This window comes from Danio rerio, chromosome 6 (genome assembly GCF_052040795.2).
Source record: "Danio rerio strain M-AB ecotype USA chromosome 6, GRCz13ab, whole genome shotgun sequence".
NCBI lineage: Eukaryota > Metazoa > Chordata > Actinopteri > Cypriniformes > Danionidae > Danio > Danio rerio.
The window spans coordinates 20,463,840-20,481,841 of record NC_141026.1 but is presented as its reverse complement, the minus strand read 5'-3'; the positions used below and the strand labels follow the sequence as shown (position 1 = coordinate 20,481,841).

Sequence of the window (18,002 nt, the reverse complement as noted above, 5' to 3'; positions counted from 1 at the left end):
GTTATTGATTTGTGATTGTAAGGCAGAGCGGCCTAGGAACTTATTGCGAGTGTTGAAGCTGGCTTCTCCTGATGAAACTGCAAACTATCTTTAGTAAATTCAATCATTTATTATATAAATTCATTTATTTATTTGAATCTTCGACTCCAGTTCTTCTTCATGTGACAGAAGAAGATGAGTTTTAACCCCATCTGGTCATTCTTTGGGTTAAAACTGTAAATAATCCCTATACGTTTCGGGGGTCATTACCACCTAACACCTCCTGACCATTTCTGTGTGTTGACATTACAGTTGGAAAGGCGTGGTTAACATACTTAACCACACCCCTTCAAACAGATGAAATCTGAGAATTTAACTGAAAACAAACAGGAAGTGCATTTTCAGATTTGAAGTTTAGATTACAAGAGCAAGCTATTTTTTTCCTGATAACTTACACAAATGAAGTGTTGAAACTAGCAATGTGAGCTAACAAAATCATATGCTTTTTATTAATATTTTTGATTTGTACTTTAACAAGAAATATACTAACATAGTCTACGTTGAACTCTTCTTCCTCATCCTCTCCTCTTAACTTCCTCACACACATTTGAATGAACTCTTGAAAGCTTGTCGCCATGTAAACGTCCTCATTCTGCAACTGCAACTGTGCTGCCCTCAACTTGACCTCTTCCACCAGCCTGCGATATGAAAATAATAACAAAAACAATCTTTGAATAATATAAAAGAAACAATTATATCCATATATGATGAGAAATATTATGCATGTGTTACCTGACTACGTCCATTGATGCAGCGCCAGACTTAAAGAAGTCAGTAGTGTCTTCAATCTTCTCTACGTTAGTTAAAATACTCTTCCACACCACCTGGACAAAGAGGACAGAAATACTTTAATCAGCATTTGAGTCTCACTGGTACGTCTTCAATGCTGATTATCTTTAATGACTCGGAGTAATGGCTAATAGAGTTATAACAAGCAGACACAAAAACAAAGAATATTAGGGCATGCTAATAAACTAAGCCAGATATTTTCACCCTCATCTGCTCAGCGAATCGATTTTCATCCTCAGAGAGCTCCACTGTGGACGTGACACCAGCTTTAAAATATTGGGAGCCAGGAATCATCTTCCCATCCTCAAACTGTAGGTTCTTCACAAGCAACTACATACAAGAACAAACATATGAATACACACACACACACACACACACACACACACACACACACACACACACACACACACACACACATATATATATATGCATTTGCTACTTTTGTACTTTTTATCTTATTAAAAAGTAAAACTACTGTCCACTTGTATAATCCTCTTTTCCTTTTCTTCCATGTGTTTAAAATAATGAGAATATTTCATTCACAGAAATGTAGTCTTCCTTTTTTCTTCCTAATTTTAAAAAGCAAATGAACTAAAAAGTAACACTACATTTTTTTAAAACGAAATTGAAATATTACTTAAGTTAATATTTTTAAATAAGGCATTTCTTTACTTGTTACTTAGACTAGCTAAACTCACATTACTTTTAATGCATTACTGCATGTACACATATATACACTCACAGGCCACTTTATTAGGTACACCTGATCAATTGCTTGTTAATGCAAATTTCTAATCAGCCAATCACATGACAGCAACTGAATGCATGTACACATGGTCAAGACGATCTGCTGCAGTTTAAACCGAGCATCAAAATGGGGAAGAAAAATTATTTAAGTGACTTTGAATGTGGCATGGTTGTTGATGCCAGACGGGCTGGTTTGAGTATTTCAGAAACTTCTGATCTAATGGGATTTTCACGCACAACTATCAAGTGATCTGCAGTTCTGTGTGAACAAATATCTTGTTGATGCCAGAGGTTAGAGGAGAATGGCCAGACTGGTTCCAGCTGATAAAAAAAAAGCAACCGTAGCTCAAATAACCACTCGTTACAACTGAGGTATGCAGAAGAGCATCAAATGCACAAAACATCCAACCTTAAGGCGGATGGGCAACAGCAGCAGAAGACCACAACGGCACCCGCTAAGAACAGGAAACTGAGGCTACAATTTGCACAGGCTCAGCAAAATTGGACAATAGACAATTGGAAAAACATTGCTTGATGAGTATGATTTCTGCTGCGACATTTGGATGGTAGGGTCAGAATTTAGTGTCAACAACATGAAATCATGCACCCATCCTGCCTTGTTTAAACGGTTCAGGCTGGTGGTGGTGATGTAATAGTGTGGGGGATATTTTTTCGGCAGACATATGGCGGATTAGTACAAATTGAGCCTACCTGAGTATTGTTGCGGACCATGTCAATCCCTCTATAACCCCAGTGTACCCATCTTCTGATGGCTAGTTCCAGCAGGATAACACGCCAAGTCATAAAGTGTGAATCATCTCAGTCTAGTTTCTTGAACATGACAATGAGTTCACTGTACTCAAATAACCTCCAGTCACCAGATCCTCAATCCAATAGAGCACCTTTGGGATTTGGTGGAACGGGAGATTTGCATTATGGATGTGCAGCCGACAAATCTGCAGCAACTGTGTGATGCTATCATGTCAATATGGACTAAAATCTCAGGAATATTTCCAGTAACTTTTTGAATTTATGCCACAAAGTATTCAGGTGTACCTTATAAAGTGCTCAATGAGTGTATATGCAAATGCATGTTACTGAACTATAAAACTGTATACACAGCCACCCCAGCAAATGTTACACTTATGCTCTGAAAAACTGGCAACATTTATACAACATAAAAATGTGCTCAAATAACACGTCAAGTAATTTACATTCATTTTATTTTTGGCATAGTACCTTTATTAATCAGGGGTCGCCACAGCGGAATTAACCGCCAATTTATGCAGCATATGTTTTACACAGCGGATGCCCTTCCAGCTGCAACCCATCACTGGGAAACACCCATACACTCATTCACACATGCAACATGCAAACTCCACATAGAAATGCCAACTGACCCAGCCGAGGCTCGAACCAGTGAACTTCTTGCTTGCTTTACCGTGCCGCACATAAGTCATTTACATTTGTACGCAAAAAAGTATTTACTGAAATAATTGCTATTTTGGATTGAAATTTCTTGCAGCAATTTGTAACTTTTAAATTATCAGACAGCAATCAGACAAGTTGAAAATCTATGGACATAAAAATGATTAAACATTAAAAGCAGTTGAACTTGATGATGGCTTTATGAAAGGCTTTATGAAATTATTAAAACATTTATACAAATGAAAATTATTTTGTATAGTGAAAATGATCATTTGCAATTATGTGAATTGTACTAACACAATTGAAAATAGCATTTTGATGATCTGTTGTAATACAAGTACTAAGAAAACTTAATTGTTTGTGCACATTGTGCCAAACTAAATATTGGATTTTACCATTACCATATGGGCTACAGTAACAATTGTAATGGAAAAAAAGTTAATTCATCAAATTATTTAGTTAATTTTACACAACATCTATTTCAGACCCTTATTACATTTACAAAATCAAAGGCAGTGTTATTCAATAAACTGATTCTAAGAGCCGATCTGATTGATTTTTTCAGCTCCAGCACATGATGCAGAGCTGGAACGGAAGATTTTGGTCTAGCATGTTTACACTGAATATGCTTCAAATGCTATGGGCTAAACCATTAAAAAAAAGTTAACAGTGGAACTGTAATTGACATCTGACCAAAGTAATTGATTCTTAAGCATCAACAAGACTTATTCTTTTCAATGTGTTGGTTTTGGTCACAGTCTAATCACATGTGCTTGACCTTAAAGCAAAAGTTCACCCAAAAATCAATACTGTGCCATCGTATACTCACTCGGCCTCTTATTATTGCTAAGTCCTATGAACATATATTTGCAATAGAAATATTACTATCCCAGCATTGGTGAGTTAATCAAAATATCAAATCAGGGTTCAGCAAAACAATCTGGTTTCGCACACTCTTTAAAATATCTTGTTTTGGGTTTAGAAGAAAGAAACATACAGCCAGGGAATGACATGAGTGTAATTTTAAATGAATTTAACTTAAAATTACTTTAGGGCATCATGGTGGCGCAGTGGGTAGCACGATCGCCTCACAACAACAAGGTCAATGTTTTGAGCCTTGGCTGGGTCAGTTGACATGTCTGTGTGGAACTGCATGTGTGTTCATGTGGGTTTCCTCCGGGTGCTGCGGTCTCTCCCACAAGTCCAAAGACATGTGGTACAGGTGAATTGGGTAGGCTAAATTGTCCGAAGTATGTGTGTGTGTGAATGAGTGTGTATGGGTGTTTCCCAGTGATGAGCATCCGCTGCATAACCATATGCTGAATAAGTTTCTTTCAGCTGTGCCGAGCCCAGAATAATAAAGGGACTAAGCCGAAAAGAAAATGAATGAATGAATGACTATTACTTTATTAAGTTGTTAATTTAATGTAATGCTTCCCTTGTTCATTGCTAATCATTTAGGTAAGCATAATCATATCCTGCTGACACTTGATGCTACTACAATAAGAATGTTCAAGTTTTTGCCATTTGCAAAGGCATTTTTTCACACACACAAAAAAAAGTTTAAAAAAACATCTAATTACATATCAGGTTTAGCAAATTTAATAGCTTAAGTTAATGCATATTAGGTCCTTACCATCTTTCCATCATTCCCAAAGAGAACAAGGCCATTTTTGGTAACCAGGGCAGCTCGACTTGCTCCAGGGATTTCCAAAGGTTGACCATTACTTGAAAAATGATCATTTTCCAACAGAGTGGATCCATAAAATGACACACTCTACAAGAAAAACGCAAAAATACCATCATTGCATGATTAAATGCATTTGGGTAAAGCCTGATTCATACTCGCCAGTTCAAATCAGAAACAAAAAGTCAAGGTAAAAGACAGTGAAAGCAGTTTTGAGCCTCTTTGGGATGGCGCCACAATGTACCATTCACTAGTAGAACACTCTGCAGGGCTAAGTGCCAACCAATGCACACAAAAAGTGCTAGGGTTAGACGAGGGTTAAGCAGTAGTGTTCTGAGGCTGCTTACATGCTGTAACTAATGTGAAGGAATGTATTACTGAGATAAATGAGAGCAAGAAAATGAGTGAGGAAAGGATATAATGGGCAGATGAAAGGGAGATCAATAGCAAAATACTTACAAGCTCATATAAGAGTCCATATTTATACATACTTAAAATAGAATAGTATATATGTTGTTCGTGATATTAAAAAATATAATCTATATGTGGACACCCTACGCTACATCAAATTTAGTGTACTTTACAATGTTTTTTTTCCTAAAACTTAATAATGTACATGAGTACATACACATTTAAGCATGTATAATATTTTGTATCTAGTCCATCTAGACTTCTGGACACCATTTCCCAACATTCTCAGCCTAGTAGTTAATAACACAAACAGCCATGCCTGTTTCCAATTAATTTAGACTGTTTATTAATCCTTCCCCTGGCTATTGTTGTTTGCTAAAGGTTATTGCACAAAAAGTAGAATTAAGAAAGCCAGGATAACAAAAAAAAAAAAACAAGTTTAATCAGCACATACTGGTTTAGTTGCACACACAGTGGTGTAAAAACGTGCTTGCCCCTTACTGATTTCTTTTTTTTACATGGGTGTCACACTTTAATATTTCGGATCATCTAACTAATTTTCAATATTAGCCAAAGATCACACAAGTAAACATGCCGTGCAGTCTTGAAATGAAGTTTTTTTAAGGCAAAAAAATACATAGCCCTGTGTGAAAAAGTATTTGCCCCTAAACCAAATAACTGGTTGTACCCAAGCAGCAACCACCCACAATCCCTTGGGATGCCAATACGGAAGTAACTGAAACTACAATTCATCAAAAATCTTCTAGTCCTGGCTCCATAATAGAGCAAATTCCAATTGAATCCACTGTTAGAATGACCAACTTTACAACAGAAAAAAGGTGTTTACAGCCTGAAACAAAGAACGATTTTGGTTCATATAGCTAATATTACCCTTCATGACAACTGTGAGGGGGTGAATTTTTATAACTCACTTGTTTCCTTTTTATTAGGCTATATTAAGTTTGCAAAAGTAAGGGCATGGCCACTTGAGAGACAGCTAGGTCAGCTGGCCACTTCACCTCACCTGACTCCGGCAGATTAGCCACTGAACTCTGCATATTCATCATATTTTTGTGTTGTTTTACGTGGCTTTACACAATCAGTTGCCTTTTGGGCTTATTTTTTTTACAATTATCAGAGGATATGGGATGCTGTGTGCACTTCATTGTGCTCACAAACCATTCACGTGACCTCCATTTCCCATGTGATTAAAGTTATATACTTATACACTATCTCTATAAATGTATTTGTTTTATTTAAGATAATTTATCATTTGTATTTTTCTTTAGAGCTGTAAAGCACTCCAGAATCTGACAAATTGATTAGCTGTAGACTCTAGAACAGTCATCTGAAGCGTTGTCATACAGTGTTATGCTGGATTTCATCAATAGCCTTGCATTCACTAACACAGACTATATCTGAAGTGTTTGGACGTAATTCGTGTTTTCCTCCTGTAGAAAAACATCATAAGAACAGTGCTTAGTGGCTCAATGTATTACAACAGTGTTTGTTAAAGACTAAACACTTTATTGAAATAGTGTACAGCCAAGCACATGTGGTCAGAATACAAACGAGTCGCAGGTAATAAAGTATTAAGCGTTTTCCCAAAGTAACGTCTGTCTAAGCCAGGTCCAAGCAAAATGCCAGCAGGTGTCTGTAGCTCCGTTCACTCTACGTCTCTTTGCCCTTGTTTAGTATACCGCTGTGGGTGCGATAACACGCAAACAAAATGGCCATGGTTGGCTGCGCCTACTTGTGGCTTCTTTGCAGCGTTCAGAAACCTATAGGTGACGTCACGGATATTACGTCCATATATTTTACAATTTTTGTTTGTGCCTCACTTAATAGCAACAGCTGCAATCAAGCATTTTCGATAACTTGCAATGAGTCTGTTACAGTACTGTGGAGGAATTTTGGCACACTCATCTTTGTAGAATTGTTCTGATTCAGCCCATTGGAGGGTTTGTGAGCATGAATTGTCTTTTTAAGGTCATGCAACAGCATCTCAATTGGATTCAGGTCAGTACTCTGACTCAGTCACACCAAAGTCTTTATTTTGTTTTTCTTCAATCATTCAGAAGTGGACTTGCTGTTGTGCTTGGGATCATTGTCCAGCTACAGAACCCAAGTTCGGTTCAGCTTGAGGTCACTAACAGATGGTCGAACATCCTCATACAGAATATTTTGGCACACAGCAGAATTCATGGTTCCAAGACTTATTGTCTTTGTATCACCCCAGTATAACTGTGGTCCCACTATACCTACACACAGTTCTGTCCAAACAGCTTCCAAAAGATGATTTTCATCATAGGTGCCTTTTAAGAGAGCATGTTTGGTGTATTGTTGCTGTTAAGAGGAAAAACACTCACTTTGCCATCTATCTCTGCCCAGGCTCCAGGTACTCTGTCATTTCCTCTGATCCAGTTATGAATGGCTTCTGCTGGTTGATTCCAGTCAATCTATGCAAACAACCACAAATGGTTATTGTGAAACACCAATCAGAATTAGACAAGTTATATATCAATATATCACCTTTGAATTTTCTTTCTTCTGAATACACTCATATGTGGCTCCTTCTTCTGGTTGCTTGATTCTTGGAGCTTTCCCTGTTGCAATCAACCTGACTGCCTCTACCTATATACACACAAATTAAAATCCATGGGTTAAGTCATTCTTAACAACCAAATCAGACTACTTCCTGGACTTTGAATGATCATATGCAAATATGCTATGCTAGTTCTGATTACTGCAATAATCCACACCATGCCCTTGACTCCCTCTGGAAACAGGAAGCGTTTGTAGATGCTGTTTACGTTGTCATTTGGCTCAACATCACATTCTCTTTGCAAAAGAATTGGTCCTGTGTCCAGTCCATCATCTGCCCAGAAAACAGTAAACCCTCCTTTCTTATCACCATGAATAAGGGTCCTGTAGTGAGCCAATAGAACAAAACATAAGTTATGTCGATGGAACTATCTAACATAATTGTAGGACAATTCAGAACAATTTACATAATAACAAAAAACAATTTGTTTAATGATGTTTATCTGGGGGGCTTTAAACATGAAATGACTTTTGTTTTTCTTTTTTAAGGTGCCAAAGAGTGCATTGATTCAATATGTTAAAATATTATTATATATACACTACTCACAATAAGTTAGGGATATTGTTATTGGAGTATGAGTGCTTTTCCTATTTGCTCCGAAGTTTAACGAAAAAAGTAAACGTTTCCTTTGCTATTACTAATTATGTATGAGAAGAAACACCATTTTCATTAGTTTCATATTTACTACCCCGAAAATTTAGACAACAACAAGAATAGCCCCAAATAACAAAAATTGATAACGTCAGTAGCTGGTGTTTCAACCATTTGCCACAATGACAGCTTGACAGCAACGTCTCATGCTCTTCACTAGCCTCATGATGTTATTTTGAGACAATGCGTTCCACTCTTCCACAAGCGCTACATGCAGTTCTGCCAGGTCACGTGGGGGTGGGGTACGATCATCCAGCCTCTACTTCAACTGGTCCCAGACGTGCTCTGTGGAGTTCAGACCAGGGGACCTTGATGGCTATATAACATGAGAGACTCCAACTTCCTAAAGTCAAGCTGTGGCCATTCTGTCACGATGTGGTGGAATATTATCATCTATGAACAGAAAGTTGTGGGTGTGCTGGCAGAATTGGGAGATGATGATGGTTCTATAATGTCTCTGAGGTAAGAGCATGCAGTGACTGAGCCATCTGCAACAACCAAATCTGTTTTGCGCTGACTGGTGATGCCTGCCCAGACTGTTACACCTCCTCCACCAAAGCAAACCCAGAGGACCATGCTGACCTCAGCGTATCGCTCACCTCACCTTCTCCAGCATCGCTGACAACCATCATTTTTGTGAACTGGACAGTAGACCACTGCTGCATTGTCCTGATTACATGATCTTGTGCCCACCGCAAGCATTCACGGCAATGTCTTGGTTTCAGTAGTCACCTGCAACAGTCGTCTGGCATCAAGCCAAAGGGGTGGAGTCAGTTGCAAATGGTTTGTCTGGAAACCCCAGTACCCCTCACATCTCGTAAACAGGCCGGCAGTTGTGTGGCAGTTGCATAACTATGTCTGAATGTACTGGCCCTTAGGTACTGGTCACTGTTGCGGTCTATCACTCATAGGGCTCAACACCCGGGTCTGTCATGAACTCTACAAGTAGTTCTGCATCTGCTGATGAGGCACACCAAGCTCACGAGCAACATCCGACTTTGCTGCCACCGACCCGAAAGTGCACCATGGCCAGGTGACACTGCTCATCAATTAAGTGACGTCTTGTGTTCATGGCTGTTTGAATGATGAACTTGGAATGACCTACTGACAATACCAGATTTTTATACCCACAGAATGTTGAAATTGATGCCACATTGAAAAGGGTTGTCTTTTGGTATTGGTCCCAATATAAGGCACATCTGTACACAATGACACCACTACATGGAAAACACAAAATGTGGTGTTGTCTATCACCCCAATACAATTGCCTCCCTATCCCAAAATAGTTTGAAGTGAAACAAACGCTGAATGTATGACATTCACTTAGTGTCTCACAATATCCCTATCTTATTGTGAGTAGCATATCTACATAGTAGGTATGTGGCTTAGGCAAGTGAAAACTGTAAATATTCTTAATATATTCTTATTTATAACCACATAAATTACCCCTTAAATGAAAAGATCTGGTTTGAGAAATGAATTCTTTAACTTTTGTCAGCATGCTCTGAAAATGATCTGAGCAGAATTTGGTGGAAATCAGACCAACAGTCTAGGAATAGTTTGGAAAAAATATAAATTCAACCTAATTAAAAATTTAAGTCAATTAAAGTTTAGTATCAATATTCTCAGCATGGTCCAAGGAATCCATCAAGACTAGTTTAATGAAAGCATAAGGTGGTGCTGGGAAAAAATATGCTCCTAATTGTTGGGTTTCCAAATATGCACACACAGACACAAATGACAGCATAAAGAGAACACACACACACACTGACCAGTTAATGGCAGAGGCACCTCTGTGTCTGGGCAGCAGGGAAGGATGGTAAATGATGGAACCATGTTTTGGGTGATCTATCACTTCCATTGGGATGAACTGAGAGCAGAAAGGTAGAACATTCAGTTCCGCACCAACTGCTTTGTACTGGTCTACCACTTCTGTAATGGCCTTTCCCTTCAGCCTCCAGCGGGGAAACTTAAACACTGGCACACCATCCTTCTCTGCCTCAATCGCTTAAGAAAGTTTAAAAATGTATCATTAGAGTTATTTCAAAAACAATAGAACTAAAGTAGTTTTATATCTGCAATAATGCACAATTTCATATTTCATCTACAGGTTTCAAACTGGAGTTTTAGTTGTAAATACAATTAAAAAACAGGACCCTTCTTGTTTCCTCCACCTCACCACATGACAACCCCAATGCAATTCTGAGTGTGCCTCATACAGGTGAGTGGGTTTGACAAACCAACTGTACAAAAAACCCACTTTCATCTCTCTCTCATTTTAACCGACACTTGCACCAGACACTTTCTGACAATCACTCAACATCAGCATTTATGAAGTGTGCTTCAATCCAGCATGCTCTGAGCACTAACAGTTGCTTTGTATAATTAGCACTTGGGTGTATTGCCTCTACTTGTTGAATTGCTGAATGCCTCCTCAATTGTAAGTCGCTTTGGACAAAAACACCTGCTAAATGACTGACTGTAAATTTGATGACATTAACAGCCTTAATTAACCTTGTCTCAAAGTTTTAAAGGTATTTATTATTGTTATCATTCTGACATGTTATGATGTTAGAAACCCAATCTATGCATCTGTTAGACCGCATAATTTTAAGTCTATGCTCTTAAAATTTGACACTTCAAAAAGTGAAAATAACATTTATCCATTTAAACCCAGTTGTTGGACCAATGCTTTCTGAAGTGAAAAGATTAAGTGTAAACTAAATAATACTCAAGGATATTCATTTTGGCAGCACGGTGCCGCAGTGTGTAGCACAATCAGCTCACAGAAAGAAGGTTGCTGGTTCAAGCCCCGGCTCAGATAGTTGGCATTTCTGTGTGGAGTTTGCATGTTCTCCCTTTGTTCGCGTGGGTTTCCTCCGGGTGCTCCAGTTTCCCCCACAGTCCAAAAAATATGTGGTATAGGTCAACTGGGTAACCTAAAATTGTCCATAGTGTATGTGTGTGTGTGTGTGAATGAGTGTGTATGGAAGTCTCCCAGTGATAGATTGCAGCTGGAAGGGCATCCGCTGCTTAAAAGCATAAGCTAGATAAGTTTGCAGTTCGTTCCGCTGTGGCGACCCAAAATTTAATAAAGAGACTAGGCTGAAAAGAAAATTGATGAATGATGCTAATTTTTGATTTGTGTCCAAATGATAGATTCTGTTCATTAATCTGTTCAATAATATGTCCATTATTACCACATGAGAGTGAGTATATGATGATAAAATTAAAATTTGGGGGTCGAGTATCTCCCAACCTTCTTGCTGCGAGGCGACAGCACTACCTACTGCGCCACTGCCTCGCCTGAGTCTAAATTATAATTTATTATTTTGCAAGTGTTTCTGTGGCCTGTGACTGTGTGAGGGTTTTAAAAGCATCAAGGCATAAGAAATTGTACCATTAGTACCATTGACAAATTAACAACGATTGATTTTACTGAATTGTTTATAAAAAGAAGACTATGCAGTATTATTTTGGATTTGATTATTCAATTACTGTATACCTGAATACAGTTCGACTTCTCAGGAAAACAATAAAACGCTTAATGAAATGAATAAAAATTTTTATTGGATTTATATATACTTGTAGATTATTATATTTCATGCACTGCCCTACAGAATCATCCAAATCAATCTAAAATGAAAAAATATTTTCAATTAGTTATTCAACTGCTCTAAGTAAAGTTGTATTGTAAAAAATGTTGCAATGTTATATTTTTCCAATATCGTGAAGCCCTAATGTGTATACAATAAGGCAATACACAATTTATTTTTACTTATTATTCCTAAAGTAACCTTTTTTGCAGCTTACGTAAATATCTGACAATAGAGTATACTGAAAAAGAAGTCATAAACCCACAGTATTCTCGTGTTTGATTCAAAATATATTTTGATGAACAATGAATATACTCATCTCTTATGAGTTGGGATCAACATGAGGGTGAATAAATGATGGAATGATGTCATTTTAGTTTTTGCATAAACCTTTAACCCTCTAGGAACCCAATGTCAAATTTGATGGTAAAAACAAATCAATTACATCTTACAAAAAGATCGAAGCTTAGAGAATAAGAATCTTACCAAGTGGGTCTACTTTTCCATCTTTGTCAGGGATTGTGAATACACCAACAATCATGTGGCCTTCATTCTTCAATTCTTTGTATACCTCCTGTCCAAAGAGACTCTGGCCAATCACTGCAATTTTCATCTGAAATTAAAAGAACCACTATTGTTAATTACTTGTAGTACAACACACTATAGCATATACACTCACCGGACACTTTATTAGGTACACCTTACTAATACCAGGTTGGACCCCTTTTGCCTTCAGAACTGCCTTAATCCTTTGTGGCATAGATTTAACAAGGTACTAGAAATGTTCCTCAGTAATTTTGGTCCATATTGACATGATAGCTTCATGCAGTTGCTGCAAATTTGTCGGCTGCAAATCCATAATGCAAATCTCCCGTTCCACCACATCCCAAAGCTGGTGACTGTGGAGGCCATTTGAGTACAGTGAACTCATTGTCATGTTCAAGTAACAGGTCTGAGATGATTTACACTTTATGACATGGTGCGTTATCCTGCTGAAAGTAGCCATCAGAAGATGGGCACACTGACTTTTCAGCAAGAATACTCGCATTGAGACAATGCTCAATCGGTACTAATGAGCTCAAAGAAAAGATCCCCCACAAAAGCCAAGAAAAAGATCCCCCACACATTTACAACACCAGCCTAAACTGTTGATACAAGGCAGGATGGATCCATGGTTTCATGTTGTTGGTGCCAAATTCTGACCCTACCATGCAAATAATACAGTAGAAATCAAGACTCAGACCATCAACATTTGTCCTATCCTCTATTGTCCAATACTGCTGAGCCTGTGAGAATTGTAGCCTCAGTTTCCTGTTCTTAGTTGACAGGAATGGCACCCAGTGTGGGGTGCTGTAGCCCATATGCCTCAAGGTTGGATGTATTGTGTTTCAGAGATGCTCTTCTGCATACCTCTGTTGTAACAAGTAGTTATTTAAGCTACTGTTGCCTTTCTATCAGGTGGAACCAGTCTGGTCATTCTCCTTATACCTCTGACATTAACAAGCCATTTGCACCCACAGAACTGCTGCTCACTAGATAATTTCTTTTTTTTGTTCCATTCTCTGTAAACCCTAGAGATGGTTGTGCGTGAAAATCCCAGTAGATCAGCAGGTTCTGAAATACTCAGACCAGCCCATCTGGCACCAACAACCATGCCAAGTTCAAAGTCACTTAAATCACATTTCTTCCCCATTCTGATGCTCAGTTTGAACTGCAGCAGATCGTCTTGACCATGTCTACATGCCTAAATACATCGAGTTGGTGCCATGTGATTGGCTGATTAGAAATTTGCGTGAACAGGCAGTTGAACAGGTGTACCTAATAAAGTGGCCGGTGAGTGTTTGTATGAAAAAATATCAAACCTGTTTTACAAGCAGATAATTCAACCATAAACAATTGCATTTTCTTCACCACACTTTGTGCATTTCACGCCTCTAGCTTTTAGACTGTTTTTATATGAATATTAAACTTAATTTTGAACTGTCTGTCAGTACTCCTGGTTCTCATAATAAATTGCTTGTCAAGTCACTTTGGAATTATTACATTCACAGGCCTATACTTGTTACACAAGGCCATGTTCAAGAGAATATCAGGTAAAGGTAGTATGGCATACCACTGACTCTGCACAAAGCAGAATCTTTTAAAACAATTGCCTAATCAATCAGCATTTGTGTTTGTAACAGTCAGCAAAGTCAGAGTTCTGTTCTCTAAGACCATACCTGCAAGTTAGACACTTAACTTTGCCATTTACCAAAAATAAATATAAACTGGGTTCAGGGGCCAGTGTGGATCACCTCTGACAGTTTAACAACATATATTGATTAGGTACACACAAAACTGAACAAATGTACTAGTATTTGTAATGTTGATATAGTAACTATTAACTATATGTTATTATTAACATGATATACAATTATTCATCTTACTTAGTTGTGATGTAAGATTTTAGTTACACCACAGTTTTTCTGTAACTCCTTATACAATATGCTAATTTCCTAAAATTGGGGAAAAAAAGGAAAGAAGTGGTTCTGGGAAGACAATGGGAATTGATAAACAATACCAGCTTTGCACTTGAATTTTTCTTTCCTTTCCTTACTCTTCCTATTTGGGATAGGTAGTAAATCTATCTCTGGAATAAATTGTATAACCAAGATGAAGTCACACATTATTTGTCATTTATCACATGCAGTAGAGAAATTTTGGGGTGTTGATGATAGGATACTACCACTGTACGTTTAATTCAGACATGTATGTGGGACAGTAAAAGATTAAGAATTTGTTTCCAAAGTCCCACACATCAGAAAAACATTTTTATTGATTTTTTTTGTTCCTGTCTATACTGATAACAAGGCAAACAAACATTATGACAACTTGCTTACCAATACATGACTGTATGAAGGCATCATAAAATTATTTGTTATTAAAGCAAGCATATCAATGAACAATAAAATGCAAAAGAATGATTCTAGTTAAGTGTTATCTAAACAAAATAACTAATAGTCATACTCACATTTTTTTTTATTAAGACTATTACTGCTGCCTTTTATTAACTTGATCAAGCTCAGTTGAAAAGCCCATCGTAAATAAAAAAAATGCTGTTTTTGTCCTACAATTATTTCAAAACATTGCTCTATCCACCTACACTACCAGTCAAAAGTTTGGAATCAGTAAGATTTTTAATGTTTTGAAAGAAGCCAAATCTGTTCACCAAGGCTGCATTTATTTGATAAAAATGCTGAAAACATTATTACAATTTTAAATACCTTTTAATACTGAATGTAGTTTAAAATGTAATGTATTTAAAGATTTACTCTGTTATTTTATGATCAGTTATTCGGTACAAAATAATAATTCTTACAATTATCATTGCTGAAAAGTTTTATCTTGCTTCATGGTATCATGGAAACTCTGATACATTCACATTTAGGATTCTTTGATAGCGACATCATGGCGCACGATCGCCTCACAGCAAGAAGGTTGCTGGTTCAAGCCCCGGCTGGGACAGCTGGCGTTTCTGTGTGGAGTTCGCATGTTTTTTTCCGTGTTGGCATGGGTTTCCTTTGGGTGCTCTGGTTTCTCCCACAGTTCAAAGACATGCGCTATAGGTAAATTGAATAAGCTAAATTGGCCATAGTTTATGTGTGTGAATGCAAGAGTGTTTGGGTGTTTAACAGTGTTGGGTTGCGCCTGGAAGGGCATCTGCTGTGTAAAACATATGGTGGTTCATTCCGTTGTGGCGACCCCTGATGAATAAAGAGACTAAGCCGAAAAGAAAATAAATAAATGAATGAATGCTAAATCTTCAATAAAAAATTTAGTTTTAAATAATAGCTTGCAGGTTTCTACATTATAAATAGATTCACTTTCACCCTTGAACAATTTATTGTGATGAACAGAATAAATATGTTTTTAATTGTACATTTGAAATGTACCCAGCAGGCACACAACATCATAAGACGTTAATATAAGTTTAGATTGAGGTCATGACATCAGATGACCAAAATTCGATGTCTAGCCAGTGTCTAAGGACATTGTTATTTTGACGTCCAATAACAACATCAAATTATGTTGATATTTGGTTGATTTTAGGTTGTGTTGGAAAGTGATCATAATCAAACGTCTGATAGATGTCATAGTGGTAATGTCCACACAACGTCAAGGTGTAACATGATTAGAGGTTGATGTTTAGTTGATTTTAGGATAAAACCGATTTTCCTTTCTAAACAAAATCCAACATCCCCACGACATTGGGGTACGTTGGGGTACAACGTCAGAATGGCATCATGTTGATGTCCTGTGCCTGCAGGGTATGGTATCAATTAACCAAAATGATAACAACAAAACTAATAATGATTCTTCTGGAGCAGACCATGATACTAGAATGTTTGAAGGATTACGTGACTATAAAATTCAGCTTTAAACCATATTAATTGATTACATTTCAAACTCCATTCAATCAAATTGGTAATTTTTTTATTGCAACAACATTTCACAATTTCACTTTCTACAGCATTCATTATTAAAAAAATTCTGCCTTTGTGATTTTTAAAGAAATGTAAAAAATCGTACTAATTTCAAACTTGACCACTAGTGTTGACCATAGTGCATACGAAATAGGCAACTTATGCAATCAAAATTATGCAAATATAACTTTTTAAAATTTGTTTTTAGATTACTTCTTTTTACTTGTTACATAAACATTGACTATGAAATTAAATGTTCTTGACATGTTCAGAATAGCTGCTAAAGCGTTAAATCTTTAAAAGGTTCAATGTCTTGTCATAGTTCATGCAAACAATAAATTGTTAGACTTCAATTAATTTTTAATACGTTTTATACATAATAATTTGTTAATTTTTAATACATATTACACATAACACATTTCACAACACGTCACCGCCCCTGACGCCTGCAGTCGTGCGACGTGACTTCAACAATGATATGCATCATCCGCCCGCTCAGAGAACACTCGAGGAAATATTAGGCTTGCGAGGGATATCCACATTTCGAAGATTTATATAATATATAAAGTGACTAATACGGCTTATTTGACAGCCGCAAATTCGCAAATCCGATTAGCAGGGGCAGACGCAACAGCAGTTTTTCAAGCTGCTCGCGGGTCTCGGTTAGTTCTAAATGTCGGTCACGTCCGAAGGAAAAAATCGAGTTGTTTTGTTGACCAAAGATCAGTTTGTTTACTGGAATGAACCATTCGCTAGCTTGACACCGAATCGCTACATCACGAGAAAAACTTTCCAAGCAGAAAACAACGTTTTTCAAATAAATGGGGCAAAAATAGAAGAAAAAAATGTGAATATATTGATTGGAACAAGTGCAGAAAGGGGTCAAACAAAGTTCGAGATAAGTTGCGACCACACTTTCAAGTGCTTTTAACTAGCAGCACTTTGACCGCAAGCATTAAATTGAAGTTACAAAGCTATAATGAAATTTAGTTAGAGGTTAGCTGTAAAATAATAGCCATATCATATATTAAGGCGCTCATACAAACACTCCAACATTTACGCAGCATGTATGCTCAGAGCATTTTGTCCTTCGATGGAACTTGTCTTTGCAAACAACATGTGTGACTCTTACATGAATTTGACACCACTCTACATGTTCTGTGTAGATATTAAACGTATCATACCTTTGCACGTCCCTATAAGAGCCGTTCCTCTGCACGAAAGAAAGATTCAGCAGGCACAGTTGCTATTTATTTCAGCAGAACTGTATTGCGGGCCAGCCATAGACTACCAATAGCGTTATGACAAACGCTAGGGGGTGGAACTAAAAAGTTCAGTTTCCAAAGTTTTAGAAGCATGATGAAATAGTGCAAAACATGCCAAAGACTTGGCTTTTGTGTGACGCTTTGCTGCAACCACCAAGACTTGTGAGAAAAGCTTCACGTTTATATCATATCAATATGAAACAGCTACCAAGAATTTAAGGGCCAAATCATATTATGCCTGCATCAGACTGTCTTGTATAAAGGTTATTGCCCTGACTGAGTCTGTCTGGGAAGCGATTCAGCCCTGGCAATTCAACAACA

At 37.4% G+C, this 18,002-nt stretch overlaps 2 protein-coding genes across 3 annotated transcripts in view; one reads left to right on the top strand and one right to left on the bottom strand.

Annotated features, from left to right (window-relative positions):
- aldh1l1 (aldehyde dehydrogenase 1 family, member L1) overlaps window positions 1-17,657 on the bottom strand; it is a 34,317-nt gene extending 16,660 nt beyond the window's left edge. Inside the window, 10 exon segments of the mRNA NM_001198772.1 lie at window positions 530-677; window positions 772-863; window positions 1,033-1,158; window positions 4,640-4,780; window positions 7,471-7,560; window positions 7,634-7,735; window positions 7,864-8,029; window positions 10,130-10,364; window positions 12,440-12,566; window positions 17,601-17,657. Of these exon segments, the coding sequence (NP_001185701.1) occupies window positions 530-677; window positions 772-863; window positions 1,033-1,158; window positions 4,640-4,780; window positions 7,471-7,560; window positions 7,634-7,735; window positions 7,864-8,029; window positions 10,130-10,364; window positions 12,440-12,566 (1,227 nt within the window). The 5' untranslated portion in view covers window positions 17,601-17,657.
- Window positions 10,466-18,002, top strand: part of cfap100 (cilia and flagella associated protein 100) — a 33,076-nt gene continuing 25,539 nt past the window's right edge. For both annotated transcript variants that reach the window (XM_087256106.1, XM_087256105.1), the window contains exon 1: window positions 10,466-10,578. The gene's annotated coding sequence lies outside the window, so the exon portion shown is untranslated. The remainder of the gene's footprint in view (window positions 10,579-18,002) is intronic.